The sequence below is a fragment of the Motacilla alba genome, chromosome 20, assembly GCF_015832195.1.
Source record: "Motacilla alba alba isolate MOTALB_02 chromosome 20, Motacilla_alba_V1.0_pri, whole genome shotgun sequence".
Taxonomy (NCBI): Eukaryota; Metazoa; Chordata; class Aves; order Passeriformes; family Motacillidae; genus Motacilla; species Motacilla alba.
Genome location: NC_052035.1, coordinates 4,164,709 through 4,184,602, shown reverse-complemented (window position 1 = coordinate 4,184,602; position 19,894 = coordinate 4,164,709). Strand labels below are relative to the sequence as shown.

The 19,894-nt window shown below is 42.4% G+C and overlaps 1 protein-coding gene across 10 annotated transcripts in view; it reads right to left on the bottom strand.

The window, feature by feature from the left end:
* The window catches only part of PTPRT (protein tyrosine phosphatase receptor type T), a 450,746-nt gene that overhangs the window by 23,470 nt on the left and 407,382 nt on the right, over window positions 1-19,894 (bottom strand). For 9 of the 10 annotated variants that reach the window (XM_038158539.1, XM_038158545.1, XM_038158543.1 and 6 more), the window contains 6 exons: window positions 15,139-15,226; window positions 7,545-7,621; window positions 6,589-6,625; window positions 5,268-5,365; window positions 3,411-3,527; window positions 1,997-2,151 (listed from right to left, as the gene is read on the bottom strand). In XM_038158539.1, the coding sequence (XP_038014467.1) occupies window positions 1,997-2,151; window positions 3,411-3,527; window positions 5,268-5,365; window positions 6,589-6,625; window positions 7,545-7,621; window positions 15,139-15,226 (572 nt within the window). The remainder of the gene's footprint in view (window positions 1-1,996; window positions 2,152-3,410; window positions 3,528-5,267; window positions 5,366-6,588; window positions 6,626-7,544; window positions 7,622-15,138; window positions 15,227-19,894) is intronic. The other variant, XM_038158540.1, reaches the window with a different exon arrangement.

The following is a 19,894-nucleotide window of genomic DNA, read 5'->3' as shown; positions in this document are numbered from 1 at the left end:
GCTTTACTTGATTATAAAACTGACTCACTGCTTGCTAAAAAAAAATAATAAATCCACAAAACAAAACACCCACCCAATCCAAAACTGCTTAGAAAAGAGAAGATTTAATTGATTTTCCTTTTTAAAGTAGTTGTGGGATGTATTTTCTCTCTCTTTCTCAAGACACAGAGTGGGAACTAGAGGCAATTCCCCGTGGATGGAATGGATTAGGAGGGAGATTTTGGGACAGCCAGCTCTGCTCTCTAGCCTTGTGCTCAAGCCACATCTTTAGCTCATACATGCCCTGAGCCCTGCAGACGTAGCTGCTGCTACAAACCCAAACTCTGGTTTTGTAGCATTTGAAGTCATTTATCTCCTTTTATTTGCCAGCTGGAAGTCACTGGAATTTTGCTAGCTGGAAGTTTTTAATCTGAGATTCCCACCCAACTCCTGGGCTTTCAGGAAGCCAAGGTGCCCAAGGGCTGTTAGCCAGACTCAGCCACACAAATATTTCAGACCATAAAAACATAAAATCATAGAATGGTCTGTGTTGGATGGACCTTAAAGATGGTGTAGTTCCAACTCCCCTGCTGTGGGCAGGGACACCTTCAGACCAGGTAAGGCCTTTCATGCTGGCACAAAGCTGAGCTGCAGCCCATGGGGGCACAGAGAAGCGAAGTTGCTTTAAAATTCCCTGTCTTTGTGTCAGCATTGTCTGTTCTGCCATGCGAGGCTTGAGGGCTGGAATGGCTGTCCCAGATATTCACCACTTCCCCAGCTCTGCTATGAACACCCAACCGAGCACAGACCACTGTGGGGTCTTCTACATTTGAAAGACCCTCTCTGACCTACTCCCATCATCTCCAACTCATGCCAGCTTGGCTCCAGATCTGCCACTTTAGGGAAGATAAAGCATTTGTTTCCTGACAATGAGTCAAGGAGCTGAGCTAGGAATGCAACCAAGACAGTGAAAAGGATATATTTTAATAAAGAGCTTAAATGAATCAAGGGGTTAACTTAGAAATGTAGTTAGCAAAAATCATACATTGTGATTAGAGCTTAACAAGGAAATTAATTGATACCAGGTGGGGATAACTGAAACAAGGTTAGGAATGACAGGTGATACATGAAGTATTTTAAGAGTGCAGGAGCCATAAATACCACTGGCTTCTAAGAGTGGGAGGAGGTTTGGACTGTGAGCAGCAAGCCAAGAAGCCCTGTGAACTTGACACAGGTGGAGAATTTACCATGAGGAAGAGGTCTTACTTCCTCTTCAAAGAACCCACTGACCCATTTCAGAGCCCACCGACCCAATTAAAGAGGACAATCACACAGCCCTAATGGACATTCAGCTAACTATAATACAAAGCCAGAGAGTTAATGATTATGTATCAGGCATCCTGGAAACCATCTGAATATGTAAAACTGTGGATGTGACAACCTGGTCAGAGAGCGAGAAAACTACGTAAGTTTTCCCAGAATCAGCCTGGGAGACTTTAGTGAGCTAGAGATAAAGAATGATAGCCAATTATTAAAAATAACCTGCAGGTGTTGTTTTCCTAATATCTGTTTTCTTGTTATTCTCATAAGATTGTTTATAAATGGGTGTCTTGTTAATTAGCCAGTCAGGTGAAATGTATTGATTAAATGACAAATCAGCTCCACCTGTATTGATCAGTGTATAAAAGAAGTGGTTCTGAGTAAAGATGTGTGCTTATGCCACTTAGCCTTCTGATGACTCTGTGTCATCTCTTATTGAACAGTGACATCAAACCTTTTTGGAAAAACAGAGAGCAGGAGCCTGTGACTCCTTGCACATCTTTGGAAATGACTCTGCATGTGTGCAGGGCTGTAATAAATACACCCTCTTTTCAACTTTAATTAGTTGAAGAGTTGTCCATCCATGCTTCAGCGAGGCCCACAAGTGATACCCTTAAATAGCTGCTGGTTATTGCCAGGTGAGAAGAAAAGAGGGAAAAGCTGCTGGAGGAGAGGCTCAGGTGGAGAGCTGGCCTACCTGCAGTGCACCACGATGGGTCCTGCCTCGGGGGGGTTGAGGAACTTCACCTGGCGGACGAAGCCCAGGAGCCCCGTGGCATAGCAGGGCACGCCGTGGTCCGGCCAGCTGGTGAAGTGGAACTGCCGAATCTCTCGGATCTCATGGTAGCCTTTCTGAGGAGACAACACAGCCTCTATTTCTCTTCCATCAGACTCCAATCAGCATATTCTGCTCCCTGCTGCCTTCCCTCACGCAGAGGGATAAAAAGCACTGAGCTCTCACTATGCATAGAAACGTGTCCCAAGCTGCTCTTCACTCTAAAAAACGTTTTCAGCCAAATTCCAGTTCCCAGTGAAGTGGGTAATGCGGTGCAGGCTCCCGTCTCCAACCTATGGTCTCAGAGCTCACACCCACCTCATCAGGGTGACCTCAGCCCCAGCACTCCATGGCTGTGTTTACTCACAGCCATAAATCACCAAAAATTCACTCTTAAATCCTCTTTGACCCATTGAAGCAAGAGCCTGGAGAATGAACATGTCAAGAGTGGGCAAGCCCCAGGTAACAGCAGAATTTTTTCCACCTCCTGCCAAAAATTCTCAGTTTGAGATACTGCTGGCAGTGAAAAGGGCAGGAGTTGGTACCCAGAACCATCTTTTCTGGGGAGAGCAAGCTATTGGTATGTGAAAATCACACCTTTATCTGCCCTGCAAAAGGTAACCCAGAACCCTGGATCAGCTGAGTTTTATTGTACAAGAAATGCGGGTGGAATCCAGCAGCAGCTCCTCTAGCCTGTCAGATTTTGGCATTAGCATTTCTCACCAAGTTTTTCAATGATTTAATGAAATATGGAGTTGATGTATCAGAAAACTGAAACAATATTCCCAGTGTGGCTGAAGTTCATTGAGCAGGAATTTTGGAAAAGCTTTAAAACCACTTACTGAGTATTTGGAAAGTAATTTGGACAGACCTGGAATGCTCTGACACTTAGACTTCCAATTTCTAATTACAAGTAACAAAATCTTCCAAATCCTGCTGGTTTGGGGATAGTTTTTATATTCTTGCTCTTATATTCTCATTTCTGATGAAAGGGGACCCTATCTGGCATCCAGTTTAAGTGGTACCTTTTTTCCTCTGCCATTTGCCACTCTGAAACAAGGCAGTTATTATTCCTGGCATACCATCAGCTGTCTGCTGCCTTTTGGATGCAGTTAAACTTTATGCACTGTGGATTCTACTTTCGTGGCTACATCAAGATGTTCCTGTAAAACCATTTGTCCAAAAATGGAATCTCTGTCAAAAATTTAGTTTGCTGAAGTGAAGCCTGTCCAAATAGCACAGCTCCCATCTCCAAGAGTGCTCTGGATGTGTTTCCCAGAGTTTCTGAACACAAATGAAGTGTGTCACAATCTCAGCTGCCTGGAGACCTCCTTACCTTTTGGACAGTGAAGGTACGTATGACATACTCTGCCAATGGCTCTGTCTCAATTAATGTGACTTTAATATCTCCATAGACTTCTGTGTCATCTGGCCAGTATCGAACACACTTCACCTGGGGGCAAAAGGAAAATATTGAGAGGAACTAGTTCAAGTTAAGTCAGAGCTGACCTACATTTTCCTTCACTTTCAAGCTGAAGCCAATGAAAATTGGGCTTTCTTCTGATGTGCAGAGTTGCCAAAATTAACTGTATAAATTACATCAAAATTCCTTTACCGTACATAGAAACCACAGGCAGGACTTTTTTAAAGTTCCCTTTGTCGTCCATACAAATGCAAAGGATGCATTTAGATTTTTAAAAAAATCTTCTTTGAATTTCCATCGGTGCCTGGCCCATATCAGATGTACAGAACCCTGACAGTCACCACCACCATCCCTTTTGAAAAAAATCTTTGCGACTGCTCCTGTAATTCTCAACTCTCTCTGTTTAGCCAAAGAATTTCAGTGCATGGGGATTGTGGGATGCATGTTGAGACACTAAATTTGTTTGACTCTGAGCTTTCTTTATCAGATGTGGACACAAACTTGGCATTTTACCAGCTGTGACAGGCTTCAGCTAAGGCTCAAGAGAGAAATCTCCTGAGCAGGTAAACATAACCCAGCTTAGCCTGTTCTAGGAGCCATGTGCAAAACCACCAAAAGAAATAAAAGCAAGGCTGTGAAGCTCCAGAAGGGATATTTAGGCTAACAAAGACTATCAGGTTATTAAATGCTCTAGCATGAAGAGTGGAACAATACCTAAAGCTGAAGCAATTAGCTGCAGCAAAGCAGGCTTCATGTTCCAGTTCCAGTCATAATTGAAAGGGGTTTTATAAATATTAAATATGATTAATGTAGGTTTGTTGTGGGTTTTTTGTTGTTTGGGTTTTTTTTTTCTTTTACACAGAGGCATTTATTTGGAACTGAAGTGTCAGTGGAAGGTAAAATAGAATAAATAGTAATAAATGAACAGAAGCAGCTGGCATTCAACCATGAGATCTAAGGGAAATCAAACACAAAGCAGCTGAATTACTAATGGCTCTGAGTAAACGATAATTTAAATTTTTCTTAGTACCAAAGCAATGGAAAGTGACAAACATCAGGACAAAATTTTTTAAGAACACCGGTTTCTGGCTGAGAACATATCTACAACAAAAAGCATGCTGGGAAAAGCCACCCCAGACATTCTCCTTTCTTATTTCCTGAGGTCCAGCCTACACCTTTTGATTTATCCATGTTTGATCCCACGATGGGCTTTGGGAATTGCCTTGGGCTGACACAGGGATGTCTGGTCCAGGTCAGTCCAGGAGAGGGAATTGGTGGCTGTTTAGGGGGCCAACACTGCTGGGTGGTCCCAGATCCACAAAAACCTGAACCCTCAGGAACAGTGACCTCAGGAACTCCAGGCTTTGGACTCTCATGCAAAGAGGTCCTTTGGTATTTGGAGCACCAGTCACACATCCTCACTCCTCTGGATTTTTAGAGGAGTAGTCAAATTATCAGATAAGGAATAACTATTACAGAAGTACATTTTGCCTTCTGTACTGAAGAAGGAGACAGCTTCTGAGCTAGCATAAATGTGTATAACTCTGCCAAAGCCCAGACTTACAGCAGGAACACCATCCTTATTAGTCTAGAAGGAAAGCACCTAAGTATTACAAAATCCAGCATTTTACAGAGAAAAACTCAGAGAGGCTGAATTCATTCTCTTCCTGCAGGAAGCAAAAGGCATTTTGCTGCTGAGCTCTCCTGAGCAGCAGCTCTGTGTTAAACACAGCCCTGGTCTGGCTTTGCACATTGGGAGTGGCACCTTACCCTGCCCACTTCCACCAGGTTGGTGACCATGACAACACTCGCAGAGTTTTCTTGCCAAATCATTCTCCAGAAATCCTTCACTGTCTCTTGCATCGGCCCTGGGGCAGGAGAGAAGACAAAAAGGACAACTCAAGAGAGTGCAAGGAATGCCAATAACCCCTTCTAGCTGTTCTCCAGCCATTGTCCTGTTCCCACAGGATCCTGCTGTCTCTCAGAGCATCCCTCTGCTGTTCAGGGTTACAGACACGAACGGCCTGGAGCTCTCTGGGAGGTCAGACCCTTTCTCACAGCAGGTATTTGAAGTTCCAGCATGGTGGCAACAAAAGTGATGGCTCCAGTAGGAAACTCTGTATGCATGATGGGACAAGGATGTGCCCCACACTGAAGCTGTATTAAGGCTGTGTTGTAATGCACACCTGATGCAGCACACCACTTCACAGTTCAATACTGATTAATTATGAAGGAGGAAGGAAACATGCAGAAATTTACTCTTTCCTGAAATTTCCCCCGGAAAACATTCAGGTTCCAATAGCCAACCAACCAGTGCCCACAAGAGGTTTGTCAGTCTGGAGCCTCTCCCTGACCTTATCTCCTTTCTTATCAGAAACTCTTCAGGTGACTTACAGAAGGTGGTGTTCAAATGCATTTCTTACTGGCTCCCTCATCAGTCACAGCTTATTCACACTGCCCTCCTCAAGCAGGGCAAACCCGAGACCCACAAAGTCCCCTGTAAGCGTCCTCTCATACTTCATGCACAAATGACACATTCTAGGCTGTGCTGCTACCTCTAAGTCTCTGGCATTTTCTATTCCTGCAGCTGAGGTTTTAACTCTGAGTGCCATAAAGGTCTTGGAAAATTCTACATCCTTCCCTCTTTTGCCCATACGTAGTAATCACATATCCTTTAAACAGAGGATTTTCCCAGGAAGCTGTGAGAAAGCTCAGAGAAAGAATTAAAACAATTATTATCTCAATCTCTGCACCTGGCAGGCAATCTCTGTTTGTCAAATATGTTTACAAGAAGGAGTTGTCCCTTCTTGACCAATAGGTGAGAGAAGATTCCTAAAGGCCAATCAGGTCTTACGTCCACCATTGTTTCTATAAGAACTGTGGATTTCTAATAATAAAGTGCATTTTCATGCCTTCTGATGATGGAGTCTCTGTATCACCTTTGTCTGTCCCCAATATCCCTTCAGTGATACCCATATAACAAATATTCAGATGTTCCCCAAAAGAGATGATGTCACCCATAAAAAGCTCCTACAGCAGTGTAAACCAGCAGTGGGTTTACAAATACTTAGACATACAAGAGTGAACTTGCCTTGAGTTGCAATGTAATGGCGAGGCCGATGGTACCCCTGGAAAAAAAAGGAAATAGATGAGTGTCTGTGAAATCACAGCTCAGACAAAGCTCACCAGGGATTTGATACTTTCCAGGTGCCAACTGCTGCCCTCTGGATGGTGTATAATTATGTAATATATTATAATTAACAGGTTATGGAATGAATGAATGAATGAATGAATGAATGAATGAATGAATGGGCAACTGGGCTGCCCTCAGAGATTTTAAGTGAGGGCATCTCCCTCAGATGAATAACACAATCTCTTCATGCCGAAGATAAGACAGGAATGGGGAACTTTTAAACTATTTCCACCAAGAAACACAAATCCTGCGTTACCTGAGGGTAACACTGAAAACAGATAGGCAAAACACTGCATATTCTTGTTTGAAAAGAAGAAAGGTATGAATTTGTCTCTGTGAAAATTCTGAGGGCATCTTTTATCCTTTCAAGAAACTATTCTAAACATGTCCTGTTGCTGTGACTTAAGAGCTGTGTTCAATAAATGCACGTACATTGGATCACTGTGTGTGAGACAGAGGCTGCTTTTCCAATGTCATTTTAGAACACTGAAAAAAAAGTCAACTTCTTTAGATACATGCCTTCTGCACCATAACTTTGTGAGTAGTTGGCAAATCTCTGATACCAGCTAATGCTATTGTGAGGGGCTGATATTGATTTCTGCATCCATCATCTAGCCCACGTCCCACTTATGCGGGTGGATCTGTCAAACACAGGAAATCTCCATCTGCCCAGATTGGTCAGACAAAATAAACTGGAGACTGAGAACCTTCTCCCTGTCACAACACGACGTTTGTACAACGTTCAGCTGTCACTCATATCAGATCCACCGCCTGTCCCTGTGTCTGAGGCACCAAATTCATGAGCAGGCTTGTCACAGGCGGGTTTGTCACAGGGGAATGTCCAGGAGCCTTACGTCGATGTAGTTGGCGTTGATGTAGTCAGAGTGAGGGTCCCCATCCAGCAGCTGTAGTCTCACTCTTGAGTGATCATCTGAAGGAAGGAAAGGAAAAAAAGTGACAGTAACGATAAAGAGGAGTTTCTAAGTGGTCTGTTGTATCTGCTGGCTCCTGCAAGGGTGGTATCGTGGAATTATGGGATGCCCTGAGCTGAAAGGGACACACAAAGGGCGTCAAGAATCCCACCGTGGCAATTGAATAACTGAATACTTACAATGATCAAAAATGGAACAGCATCACATGTATTCCTGTTGCTAAAAGCCCTTTGTTTTGTGTCAAAGATGTGATGTTTAGATCCTTAAGTTAGTCAGGCTCTGTATTCATTAAATTCATTGCTGTCACCATAATCCTTATGGAGATTTGAGACAGGTCACAAATGTTGTCTGGTTTGGGAGGTTTGGGACAGATCTTTGCAAAGTGTATCTCCATGAGAAAAACCATTTTCCTCTCGGAAGCTCCAAACTCCTTTGGCTTCATCTGATCTATAGAAACTGAGGCAAGAGCTAAAACTGACGAGGACATAATTAAATAGATCACGACAGAGATATAAAAGATTAAGGAGGGTGAAATGGCAATGAAACCCTGAAAATAAGGAATGGAAAAACCCAGAAACTGGAAGGAAATACAAATTAAATCAGAGCAACATTCCTTTATGCAACCCAGAGCAGCAAAATGGCATCGAGGCAGTGTTGAAAAAAACCAACAAAATCAGAAATGTTCATCTTTTTGAGGAGATTCAAAGTTACTTTAGATAAGGCAATAAAATAGCAGAGATCAATCTTTTCATCTCCCAGCATGCTCCACAGTTCAGATGCAGAAAGGAACTACCCCAGCGGGCAGATTATGTCATGATTTTCCACCAGGGGAATATTTTGATCTTTCTGTGGAACAGCTGGTGCTGGGCTCTGTCACAGGAGATACTCCAGAGCCAGGCTGCTGATGTGATTTGCTCTGGCAATCCCAGCACTGGTATGCAGTTAATTGCAGAACTGCTTCTAAGGGCCAGTTGCTTGGCAGAGGCTGCTGGGTTATGGGGGTCACTGCTGGCCATGCTGTGCTCATTTTTAAATGATTTTTTAAAAGAAGTATAATATCGAGTCCATTAAGTTTATTTCCTCCCTACCAGCTCTATGGAGCATAGCTCTCAGTCAAAGCAGCATTAATGTTTAGCAGCACTTTGCAGAACACAGGCCTGAGCATGATTTACATTCAATTAAAAAGAATCATAGCAATGAAACATAAAAATATGAGGTGTGATTCTGCAGTAACTCAGTCAAAAGGGGTTTAGTCATGTCTTAATTAAATGTAGAATCAGATAATAATTGTGAAGACAGATGTGCAAGCAGTTCTGAAAACCAAGACTCGGACATATATTAAATATTTATTTGGCTCTGTAAAGGAATTATTCTACTCTGTTCAGCCATTGGGTGAGATTTACACACCTAAAAAAACCACAACCACATTGCTGCATTTATCAAATCTCATATCTGCATTCAAAGAAGGTTCTGCACACGAATCCATCAAAAGCTCTGTTATATTTGTATTAATAAATATAACCTTTCTAGACACGGGGAAGGGGGAATATTTCTCGAGTGCTGATGTTCCCAATTACCTGCACTCAAGGCAGCTGCATGAGGAGTCGCAGTAAATCATGTGGTTAGACTGACAACAAAAGAATTTATACTTAGAGCAATTCACACAGGCAGACAAAGAGCTGATTTAACCGGACATGTGGGTGAAATACAGGGAAACTCCCGTAGACAATTTCACACTTGCAATTGCAGGCAGCAAACTAAACTTGTTAGGAGCCACATGGAACAAAAGCAAAGGAAAAGCAAACCCTGGAGCAAATGCCTGGGAGGGGAACATTTACTGACTCCTCCCAAGAGAACACCACTGTGGAAGTCTCAACTCATTGCAACAACAAAACCAAAAATGATGAGACCAAAAATGATGAGACCAAAAACGTCCCCAATGACAGGGGAAAAGGATTTCAGGTTCATTTTTTAATGAGGGACACAGACAATGTCTGCAGCTGGAGAGCTCTGAATAACCCTGGAGGAAGCATCTGCCTCTCTTCATTTAATGGAACCAAACATCAAAATTAGGTTTCAGAACTCTGAGCCACTCTTTGGACAGAAAGTTAGAGCAGGCAGGACGGATACATCCAGAGGGAGCTGAATAGGGAAGATCTGGAAGCAGACTGAGAGCATCTCCAGGATTTCAGGCAATTATGGATAGTTATGGTTAAGGAAAAGATGCTCTGTAGGCGCAAAAAAAGTGTTGCTGGTTTGTTTTCCTTCCCCACCCCTTTTTTTAAAGTCAAATGTGTGAAAAAAACCATAAATTTTTTCATCCATATAAAGGATGAAAAAATTTAACTGAAGATTAATGCTTTTTGTTTGTTTGTTTGTTTTTAAAAGGAGACATTCAGTTCTAATCAAATTTTGGGACCAAATAAAAAAATGCTTTAAGCTCAACTTTGCTTTCGGAGGACAGAATTCAAAATATTTCATTGCGTATTTTACTAAAATGAGATTAATTCCTGAGGGGGATTCATTGCTCTTACAACTGAGAACAGTGCAGCAGAAAAAAAATCTGTGTATATGTGAAGCACACAAAATATTAATGATGTCTTAATGGTTTCTTTAACCTTGTTCCAAAGTTTAGGAGAACAGTCTGGATAAAAGTTCATAAAATAAGTTCCCTTGTAAATCTCTTTTCTCCACAAAAAAAACTTTGGGATTTGACTAAAAAAAAAAAAAAAAAGGCAAATTATTATGCTCTTAGTAGTAAGGATCTTGTACTTAGGGGTTTTTTTGCCTACAGACTTTAAAGAGCTATTTAAAGAACAGCAAATGCATTTATTATCTCTTCTCCTTAAGACTTATTTCTGACTCTTCTCTTTATCCACTGGACTCCTCTAGCCAAGGACACAGAATTCTTGGCAAACTGAAATGAAAGTGTTGCTCAAGTCTTCACTAAATTTGTCAGACATCATATCCCTGTGTGTTGAAAATGGACTCTAAGAAACATTAAAAATTGAGGTTAAACAGAAAAAAAAAAAAAGTTGCATTCAGGCCACAAAAAACAGAAAAAACCTTAACCAATATGTAAATGGTTTTATTTCTCCATGCTTACTCCACTCCTTCTGCTAGTTAGCAGAACTCTAAATTTATACGAAGAGTAGTTTGACTGAAAATTGGTCTTAAAACAGACTTCAAAAATGACAAGAATTTCACTGAAAAGCTCCGTGCTCCCATTTTAGCACAAAATTGTTATCGTTTTAAACTCCTGTCAAAATTCCCATTAGTGATCATTTGAAGTATCATTGCAATTTCTCCACGTCTCATTTTGACACCACCACTGGATTAATCTCACACAACTTTCGCCACCGAAACATTACACAGCTCGTCTAAGCTGCCTGTCAGGGTTCCCCTCTCAGGAGTGGAGAATCACAGACAGCTCTGCAGATTCATCCTCACTCTGTGCTCCCCTTTCTACCCCAGTGTGCCATGAGAGCTGGGTAACATCCAGGTGGGATAAATCCCCCCGTCAGGGCCAAATTCCATGGATATTACACCAATTCCATGGATATCACACAGATGTGCAAGAGTTTAGGCACTACAGAAGAAATCGTGGAATAAAAATGCTTGGAAATTAAAGATTTCTGTTCTAAATCCAATACTGACATCAGACACTGGCACAAGTTGTCTCTGGAAGTGTCCAAGGCCAGGCTGGATGGGGCTCAGAGCAACCTGGGACAGTGGAAGGTGTCCCTGCCCATGGCAGGGGTGGCACTGGATGAGCCTTAAGGTCCCTTCCAACCCAAACCAGTCTGGAATTCTACATAGGTTTTTTTTTTTCATGCCCTATCCCTGTCTGTGGGCAAGAAGTGCTCTCCACCTGTGTGCCAGCTGAAAGCTTCTACATCTCTTACACCTCAAAATTCTCTGATTAATTCACAGTTTTCCAACTCAAAGCATATGGCAGTCAGGGCTGTAGTTTTTAGTGGACCATCATGAGACTTCAAATCCAGTGAAAGAAGAAAGGCACAGAAAGTTCTCTCCATCAGCTGAAGCAAAACACCATCCTATCTCTTCCCATCCTCAGCTCTCATCTGAGAGTTTTTATTCTCCTGTAATGTAATGGCTCTAAATCTTGGCAAGATGGAGAGAAATCAAATAGAACCAAAGGTCCCATATAGCTTCTGGACATTTTCTCTTCTCTTGTAATAGATTCAGCTCAACATCCCTCGCCCAACAATCACTTTCTGATGCTCTTTGAAGGTCTCAATATCTGGGCCCTAAAGCAGAATTAAATCATTTTGCTTCAGCACATAAATGGGTACACTGCCTACGCTTGTCCCCTGAAGAAAATCCTGGCATCTCCACAACTGTCTTTGTTTTTATAGCTTTTATAAAAGTGCAGGAGCAAAGCTCATGGGCTCTGTTCATATAATAAAAGGTTCAAGCAGGACAGTTTCCTTCAGCATGGTAAGTGTTTCTGCAACTTCCCACCATCCACAGTGGATTTCAGTGGTCATGCAGACCCTAAATCCACAGCTCAGCTTTTCCTTCCCCTGCTCCAAAAAACTGTTACAGATGGGAGGGAACGATGGAAAGCTGGGAGAGCTCTTTGAGTTCTCCTGCCCCTCCTCTGCATGAAGAGATCAGCTCTCAGGCTGGTCTGCAGCTCTGGTTTGCAAATGTAAGAAGAGGAGCAGGTGTTGGGGCTGGCAGCGTGATCTAGGTTTTCAGAGAGAGGCACGATGTTAATGCAGCTCTGGGAGAGCAGTGAGCCAGTAAAACAGTCCTGTAACTGTGCTGTTACCCATGAGGCTGTAAAGACAAGATCTAATCTGCTGTGATTCACTGAGCAATGGTACTCATTGCAAGGGCTTACAAACCCACATTTTAACACCAGTCTCTGAAGCCGCTGCAGAAGTCAGATCAAAACCTGACTTTCCAATTCACTCCCCAAAAGGCTGGGGATTTGTTGTTTCAGGAGGGATGAAATGGTTAAATAAATGATGTTAATTGCCACATGCAGCCTTTCACCAAATAAACTGGTGGGGCAATCAGTGCCTGCTCTGGGTTTCACCAGCCACTACAACTGAAGTACAACAAAACAGCTCAGGGTATAACTGTGTTACACCTCTGCTTTTGCCCAGTTTGTACCCACATTTGTTTTCATGACGTGCCTGGAGGGAACCACTGCCCTGCTATTCTCAGCTCTGCTCTCCATCCTCTGCTCTGGCTCCTGCCCTGACTTAACTCAGGGAGTTTGCCCAACTCGCCCACCAGTGGGGTCTGGCTCCAGGCTCAGCTGATAACTTTGCAATAGTTTTACAAAATAGCAGATGAATGATATGCTCCTTCCTTAGGCATCCTTCTTTTCTTCTCTTTTCCAAGCCTTCTCAATATTTCTAAATTGTCCTTGCTGTCTTTTAAAAGAGCCCTTGTCTCCTTCTCAAACTCTTTGTTCTGATAAATATTTGAAGAGAAGAAAGCCCACTCCACCCACTCAGCCCCATTCCAAAATCTTTCCCAACAGTCCTCAAACTTGAGCTCCTTTTCTGACACTTCACACTGTGCAGATTCTTGTTCCTTAGCTCTGATTACATTTTGCATTCCCTTATTCAAGTTCATCACCTCCTATCTGCACTGCTGCTGTATTTATATTTAGAGCTAAAAGGCTCGCGTCACTCTTCGTTAGACAACAATTTGTCTTTGTGAACACCTTCTCTTTGGATAACATCCCATTTATCTTCCTTGATTTGCTGCTTGAACTCCTCACATTTCACTTGGAGTTCAAGGTTTTCCTCATGGCCACCTTCAACATAAATGAGATGGAAGCTTTTGCACAGTTTTGCCTCTTTTCACCTCCCCATTTGAATTACGCCAAGTGCTTCCTCAAAATCATACAGAGAAACAAAGCCTTTCACATTTCCTTCCTCATGGCATACCACAGCACTTCCACTTTCAATCCAGTGTCTACAGCTGGAAGATTCATCTGTCTTAGACTCATTTAATTGGAGTTAATTGTATAGACAGGTGAATAGAGCCTCTGTCTGGACATCTCTCTTTGCCACTGGGTCACAGAAAGCTCACGGCAAGGTGGAGCTGAAATTAAGGGAGACAACTTCCATGCTAATTGTAACATTCCACTACTGTCACTTCCATTTTCCATGGATAAAGAACACTGGTGAACTTGGTGACCTGCTCACAAACCACACAAAGCCAGCAGCAGAACTGGGATCACATCAGGGCTCACAGACTTCAATCTTTATTTCCAGATTCCTTCATCTTTACCACGGGGCCCCTGAACTGAGATGTTCTATGTCAGTCCCCAAAAATGGCACATGAATCACTTATCTCAAGGCTTCAAAGAGAGAAGCAGTTATGTGTGAGGTGAGGTTTCTTTATGAAGAAGTTGGGTTTTTGGGTTAGTTGTTGTTGTTTTGGTGCTTTTTTTGTTGGGTTTTTTTTTTTTTTTTTTTTTTTGGTGTGTGCTTTTAAAAATTTTTTTAGTAAAATCTATTTGTTCTACAAGAAATACATTTTTAACCCAAGAAAAAATATAGTATGAAATATATCACTCAGCATGACTTAATTTTGCTCTCAGAGCATTCTATAGATTTTTCCAGTCATGAAAATCTATGGCACATTCATTTATATTCTGATTTCTTATTCTGATGGTTTCAAGCTTGGCTTCTCCAACTTGATGCAGCTCAGCAGCCCTTGAAAAGAATTAATTCTCATACCTCCTCTCCCCAGTCATTATCAGGAATAATGAAACACTGGTGAGCTGCCTGGAGAGCTTGTGGAAAGCTCAGTTTTGGAGAGAAATTTTGGAAGAGGCTTCACCAATATCTGACAAAAATGAGGAAGGTGAATTTAGTCTTGCTTTGAAGAATAAAGCTGTCCTAAATGGTTTTATGGACTCTTCCCTGCCCTGCAGTTCTGCTATGTTTTGATATTCCTGTAACACCAACAGGAGCTGATCACTGAAAGAAGTAAGCCAAGACATTTTAGTGCATTTTCAGTTGCCTTATTATGATCCTGAGGCAGAAGTTCAGCTTGTCCCACCCTTCAAACCAGCCCTCTAGGGACAAGCAGGGACTGCTCCACTGGCTACTGACCACAAGGAAGGAGAAAACCTGGCCTCTGAGCCACAGCTAAAAATCTGATCTATCATCTGCATCTCCTCTCTTTTGTGGCACGGGAAGCTCTGGGTTTTGGAGTGAACATAGACAGAAAATGGACATCATCACAAAAAAAGTGACAAAAGGATTTAGCCCTAGAGCCACAAACCTAAAGCAGAAAGCAAGGCAGGTAGAAAATGTGTAACATCATGCAATGATGTTATGGAAAATGAGGATTAAAAAAACATGAAATAAAATAAATCCCAGGAATAAAGCCTGTAACAAATGGACTGAACACACTCTACTGCTAGTCAGCTGCTGGTGAGCTTCTCAAACACACCCTTCTCCACAGCACACAGGTAAGCTCTCACAGGATGCCCAGTTTAATGTGAATTTACACCTACAGGAGATTATGTTTCCATATCTGTTCTTGTTGCGGTTCTCGTCTTCCTTGGCTGTATCCCAGGACGCCGTCTGCCCCTCGGGGAGTGCCTGCAAAATAAACAATAAGGGAGGGTTTAAAGCATCTGGACAATGCCTTCATGTGGGGGAAGAGACCTAAGGAAGAAGAGCAGGGCAAAAACAAAGGAGCTCCATAATTCAGTAGCTGACCAAGGAAACACTGTTGGTGAGGAAAGGGCACCTGCACTAATGGGAAAAGCAGAGCTCGTGCAGACCAATTGCAGCTCTTGTCTTCTGCCAGCCAAGAATCATTTTCCTCCTGCTACTTCGCATCTGAAATGATCAGGGGAATTTGTTTCTGGCTGCACAGTCACAGGTTATCCTCATTTCCCCTGCAGAACAAGGCTTGGGGAGATTTCACTTGACCACACCTCTAGGAAAACCCAGATGGTTGAAACCCAGTGCTCAGCCTTTCATATTTAAGCTGAAAATAGAGTGGTTTCATCCATTTCTGTGTTAATAATGGGTGATGCAATACAAGCCATTCAATGGATTTCTCTGGGGAAAGATAAAACAGCTCAGGGTTTTAGATCATGTATAAGAAAGAGAGGAAAAACGAGGTAAAGCATGCTCATGAAGCACGAGAATAAACAGCCATTTTCCTAAAATCTGCTCTTTCACATGATGAAGGAAGAGGGAAAGGAACTAGCAGCACACAGTGCCACCCTCCCTGCAGCTCAGCCCTACAACTATTCTGCACACCCTCAAATGAGCCACTTCATCCTAGAGACATGTCCAGGAGGGATTTTCAAGGCAGAGCCTGGAAAGCAGCAGTTGGGGATGGTCCTGCCTTTCTTGGAAAAAAACATGGGTGAAGAGAGCAGCCCCTCCTGAATTGCCTCTCTAGTTCTGCCTCCTCCCAGATGTACCCTCTAACACGACTCTACATCACTAAAACGATCATTGGAAGTTTTATTATTTCTTGTCCCTGGGGAATTACAGAGGGTTTACACCAGAGTTGTAGAATCACATCTGCCTCAGCCAGCAGCGAGAAGTTTGACACAGCTGTGTTACAAAATGAATTTATGTTCATCTCCACAAGCCACCCAGGTCTATTATGTGCCTGAATGCAATAGCAGAGAGACACAATTAGGATCTACAACACTGGTGTTACAATTAAACTTAATATGAGCAAACCCCTGGCAGAGCAGACCGCTGTGAATTTCCTGCAAAGGGTTCCAGGACAGAAAATGTCAGGCACTGCAGCACTGCCACAAGCTCTGCTGACAAAGACAGGGACACTGAGTTCCTATTCAAAAGCCCAGGAGAAAGAGTAATAACTCTGTAATTGGTGAGGGCTTTGATCACACATATATTTCCTGTGCAGACTGTTGTTTCCAAAGAGCAGTTCATCTTCTGAGGAAAAACACCCAACCAAGAAACCCACACACAACAAAAAAAACCTCTGAGTGAAAGAAAAGAGGTGAAGAAGGCTCATTTTCATCTTCAAAGAGCGAGGAAAAAGGTGCCTTATTTTTCCACTAATATCAAATTACAGCAGATTGACCAGAGAATGGCAACTGTCATTAGGTGCCTAATCAGAGCCATCTGAAAAGAAAAAGAAATAAAAGAAAATCCTTTCTCATGACTTCCACATGGGAGAAGCTATCTTGTCCAGAGAAAATATATTCAGGTCCAATAAATCCCTTTTCAACAAACCGTATCCTTTCATTTGATTTGAACATGCAATTCTCCACTGAAATGGATGTTTTTATATTTGCTGATAGAGCCTCCGACGATTTAAGAGTCCAGGATTTTTCATTTCATTCAGTATCACAGAAATCCCTGCTTTCCAGAGAACTGACCAGCTCTGAAGGGAGGCAGCACAGCTCTGGTTGGTGATGAACAAACCACCTTTGCAGGGACACCCCTTACATCCCCACTTTTATAAACACCAGACGAACAAACTGGAGGAACTCCATGTACAAGCCAAATAATTTGCCCATGAGATCCCAAAAATGCAGCACCAAGAACTGGAACCACATTAAAAAGAAAGACAAGAATATGGATTATAATTGGCTTGAATCCAGATAATGAGGAACATGGCTAATGCTTTGTTCCTTCAGGTTTTTATGGTACAGTAAGTATCTCTATAATTGTGAAAAGAGTCCTGTTTCTGTCTGCATTATCAGCAATGTTAAATCAGGACAGATCACTCAGGCACTGGTATTTAATCCATTTTTCCCAGGAAATTCTCCTCCTTCTTTCTTTGACTTGGTAACGGAAGACTTTTAGTGTTCAAAAAAATGATACTTGATTTTTAGGCTTTTTCTACTTCTAAAACTCTCTAAACTTCTCTTAGAGAAGTTTTGTGAAATCTATATTGAAATGTCTTCCCACTAGTGGAATTTAGGTTACAGTGAAGCTTTTTAAACTAAATTGATCTAAATTTTAGCTGAAATTACAAGGATAGATCTCTCAAAGTCAGCTTCATCTCAATCAAGCCTCCTAAGCACTACAGCCTAGCCATAACTGAAGTGTTCCCATTAAACTGAGGCTCACTGCAAGCCAATTTGAATTTTGGATGGATGCATTTAGTTAGTTTGCTGTTTGCTTTTAATTTAAATACAAAAAATCTAATCCTTCATTTTCGCTGATCCACCTTAATGCTGCACTTTTGCTGCCAAAGGCAACAACATCAATTCAAAGCCTTCCTGTTCATCCCAAAGTGTGCCACAGAGCCCTGGCCCTCCCCCTGAAGCCATTCCCTTCCCAACAATGGTGGAAAAACTCTTCCCACAAATCTGCTGAGAGTCAGAATTAAAAATTACCTGAGCTAAAAAACATAATCTGAAAAAAAAAGTATTTCAGCCATTCATTTTGCAGTGTCCCAGCATAGCCCAGACCATCAGATCTATTCTGGCCCCATGAAAATGTGTAGGCAGAAATCAAGGGGTAAAGTCCAGGGGTGAATTCCACAATCTGAAGGCTCTCAGCACTAAGATGTTTGAGGAAAGGAGCCACAAAATCTAAAATAACTAAACAGTCTCAGTAATGCAGCAGGAGAATGTGCATTAGTGACATCCTAAATCATAATGGAAAATGAGTCTGGATAATTAAGCCTATTATCTCCTTAGCCAGTAATTGGTGCTTGCAATAAGTCTGTGGGACTGGTCCCACAGCTCCCAACAAATCAGAGCTGATATGTTCTGGAAAAGGAACTGGTGACATTTAAATGTGTCCCGTTTAAACGTTTATGGCTATTCCCAACCCCAAACAGTGCCATCTACACCCAGCACCGCTGACAGATTTTTCTCCTCTGCTCCTCTTGTTTTGTCACTGAACAGAAGCAGCAGCCAAAAAGGCCCAAAGTCCCATTTTGCCCTCAGGTGCAGCAGGCAGCCCCAAAATAACACAGACAGGGAGCGCTGACAGATTCTCCCACTATTCACACCCAGTTAACACTCATTTCACACCAGCACTCACACCCCTCACACCATCCCATCCTGCTTCTCAGCTCCTCCTGGAGCTACCAGGAATATTTTTCTAGATGCCTTCAGCAAAACAAGCTGCCTGTGCTCACACGTGTAGGTGCAGGCATCCTTTAAACAAATATGGAATGCAATTTCCAGGTTACTCGGTGGAGATGGGAACGCACAGAGATAAGAGATTGTCATGTGTGACTGATATGCTCCGTTCAAAGTGATTTTTCATGAGAGTAAAATTATTTGGTAACATGTCACTAAACAGGCTGCAATTTATGCTATCAATTTGCAAAGTAAGTAGAAAATCAGCTCCTTAGAAGAAAAAAAAAAAAGGAGCATATTTGGAGGTGACACTGATATTAGTGTCTGAAAACACACTTTAAAAGAGACATCAAATTCTTTCTCGAGATTTTATCAACTGTTCTGCAAAGCGTCTTGCAAAGCCAATTTTGCAGCTCTGTGTTCCTGCAGATCCCAGGCTGAGCCCCCACTCACAGCCAGCTCAAACCTCCCACCTTCCAGGAGCTCTCATGCTCCCTGACACCCTCCCCACTGCTATTTGGAGCTGAAGGGCTGCCTCCATCCCATGCTCCAAACCCAAATCCCACCGTGGAAAACACCTGCATTTATGGCTGATGGAAAGGGGGAACAACACAGGGCATTTGTGAGCTTGTGGCATTCGCCAGGCCATTCCTTGTAAAGAAAGGAATTATGCAAATCTATGTAATGTCATCATCCTTACATACGTCTGCAGACAGCGCTTTCTGGGGAAGGCAGAGCTCGTGGAGCTGAAAGTTGCATTGACATTTTTCATGCTAATGTGCTATTTTGATAATTACCGATGCCAGCGCCAGAAAATTACATATATGCCAGCACCTGTTTTCTTCTTGAACATCAAGAACTGGGTCTTAGGGCATCTGTAATTGAGCTCAATGCAGTTTTGGGTACTCCTCATGGAAATGGAGGCCAAGGGGGGGGTAAGTAAATCTCCTCAGAGAATTATTAACCTTTTTCAATATTAAACAAAGCTCTTTATATTGATAGTTTAATTAGCATGCTTGATTATGGGGCAAGAGTGCCTAGACCTGGTTAACATACAGTTCCAGAAACATATGCTGTGACAGTTTTTGATGCCATCTGATTAAAAAAATATTCCCTGGTGAGGACCAGGAAAAGACAGGCTCCCAATTACAGCAAACCTCAGCACTGAGGACACAGACCCCATGGACTCTTACTTGCAGGGTGGAAAAGTGAGCTGTTTTCATTAAGTAAC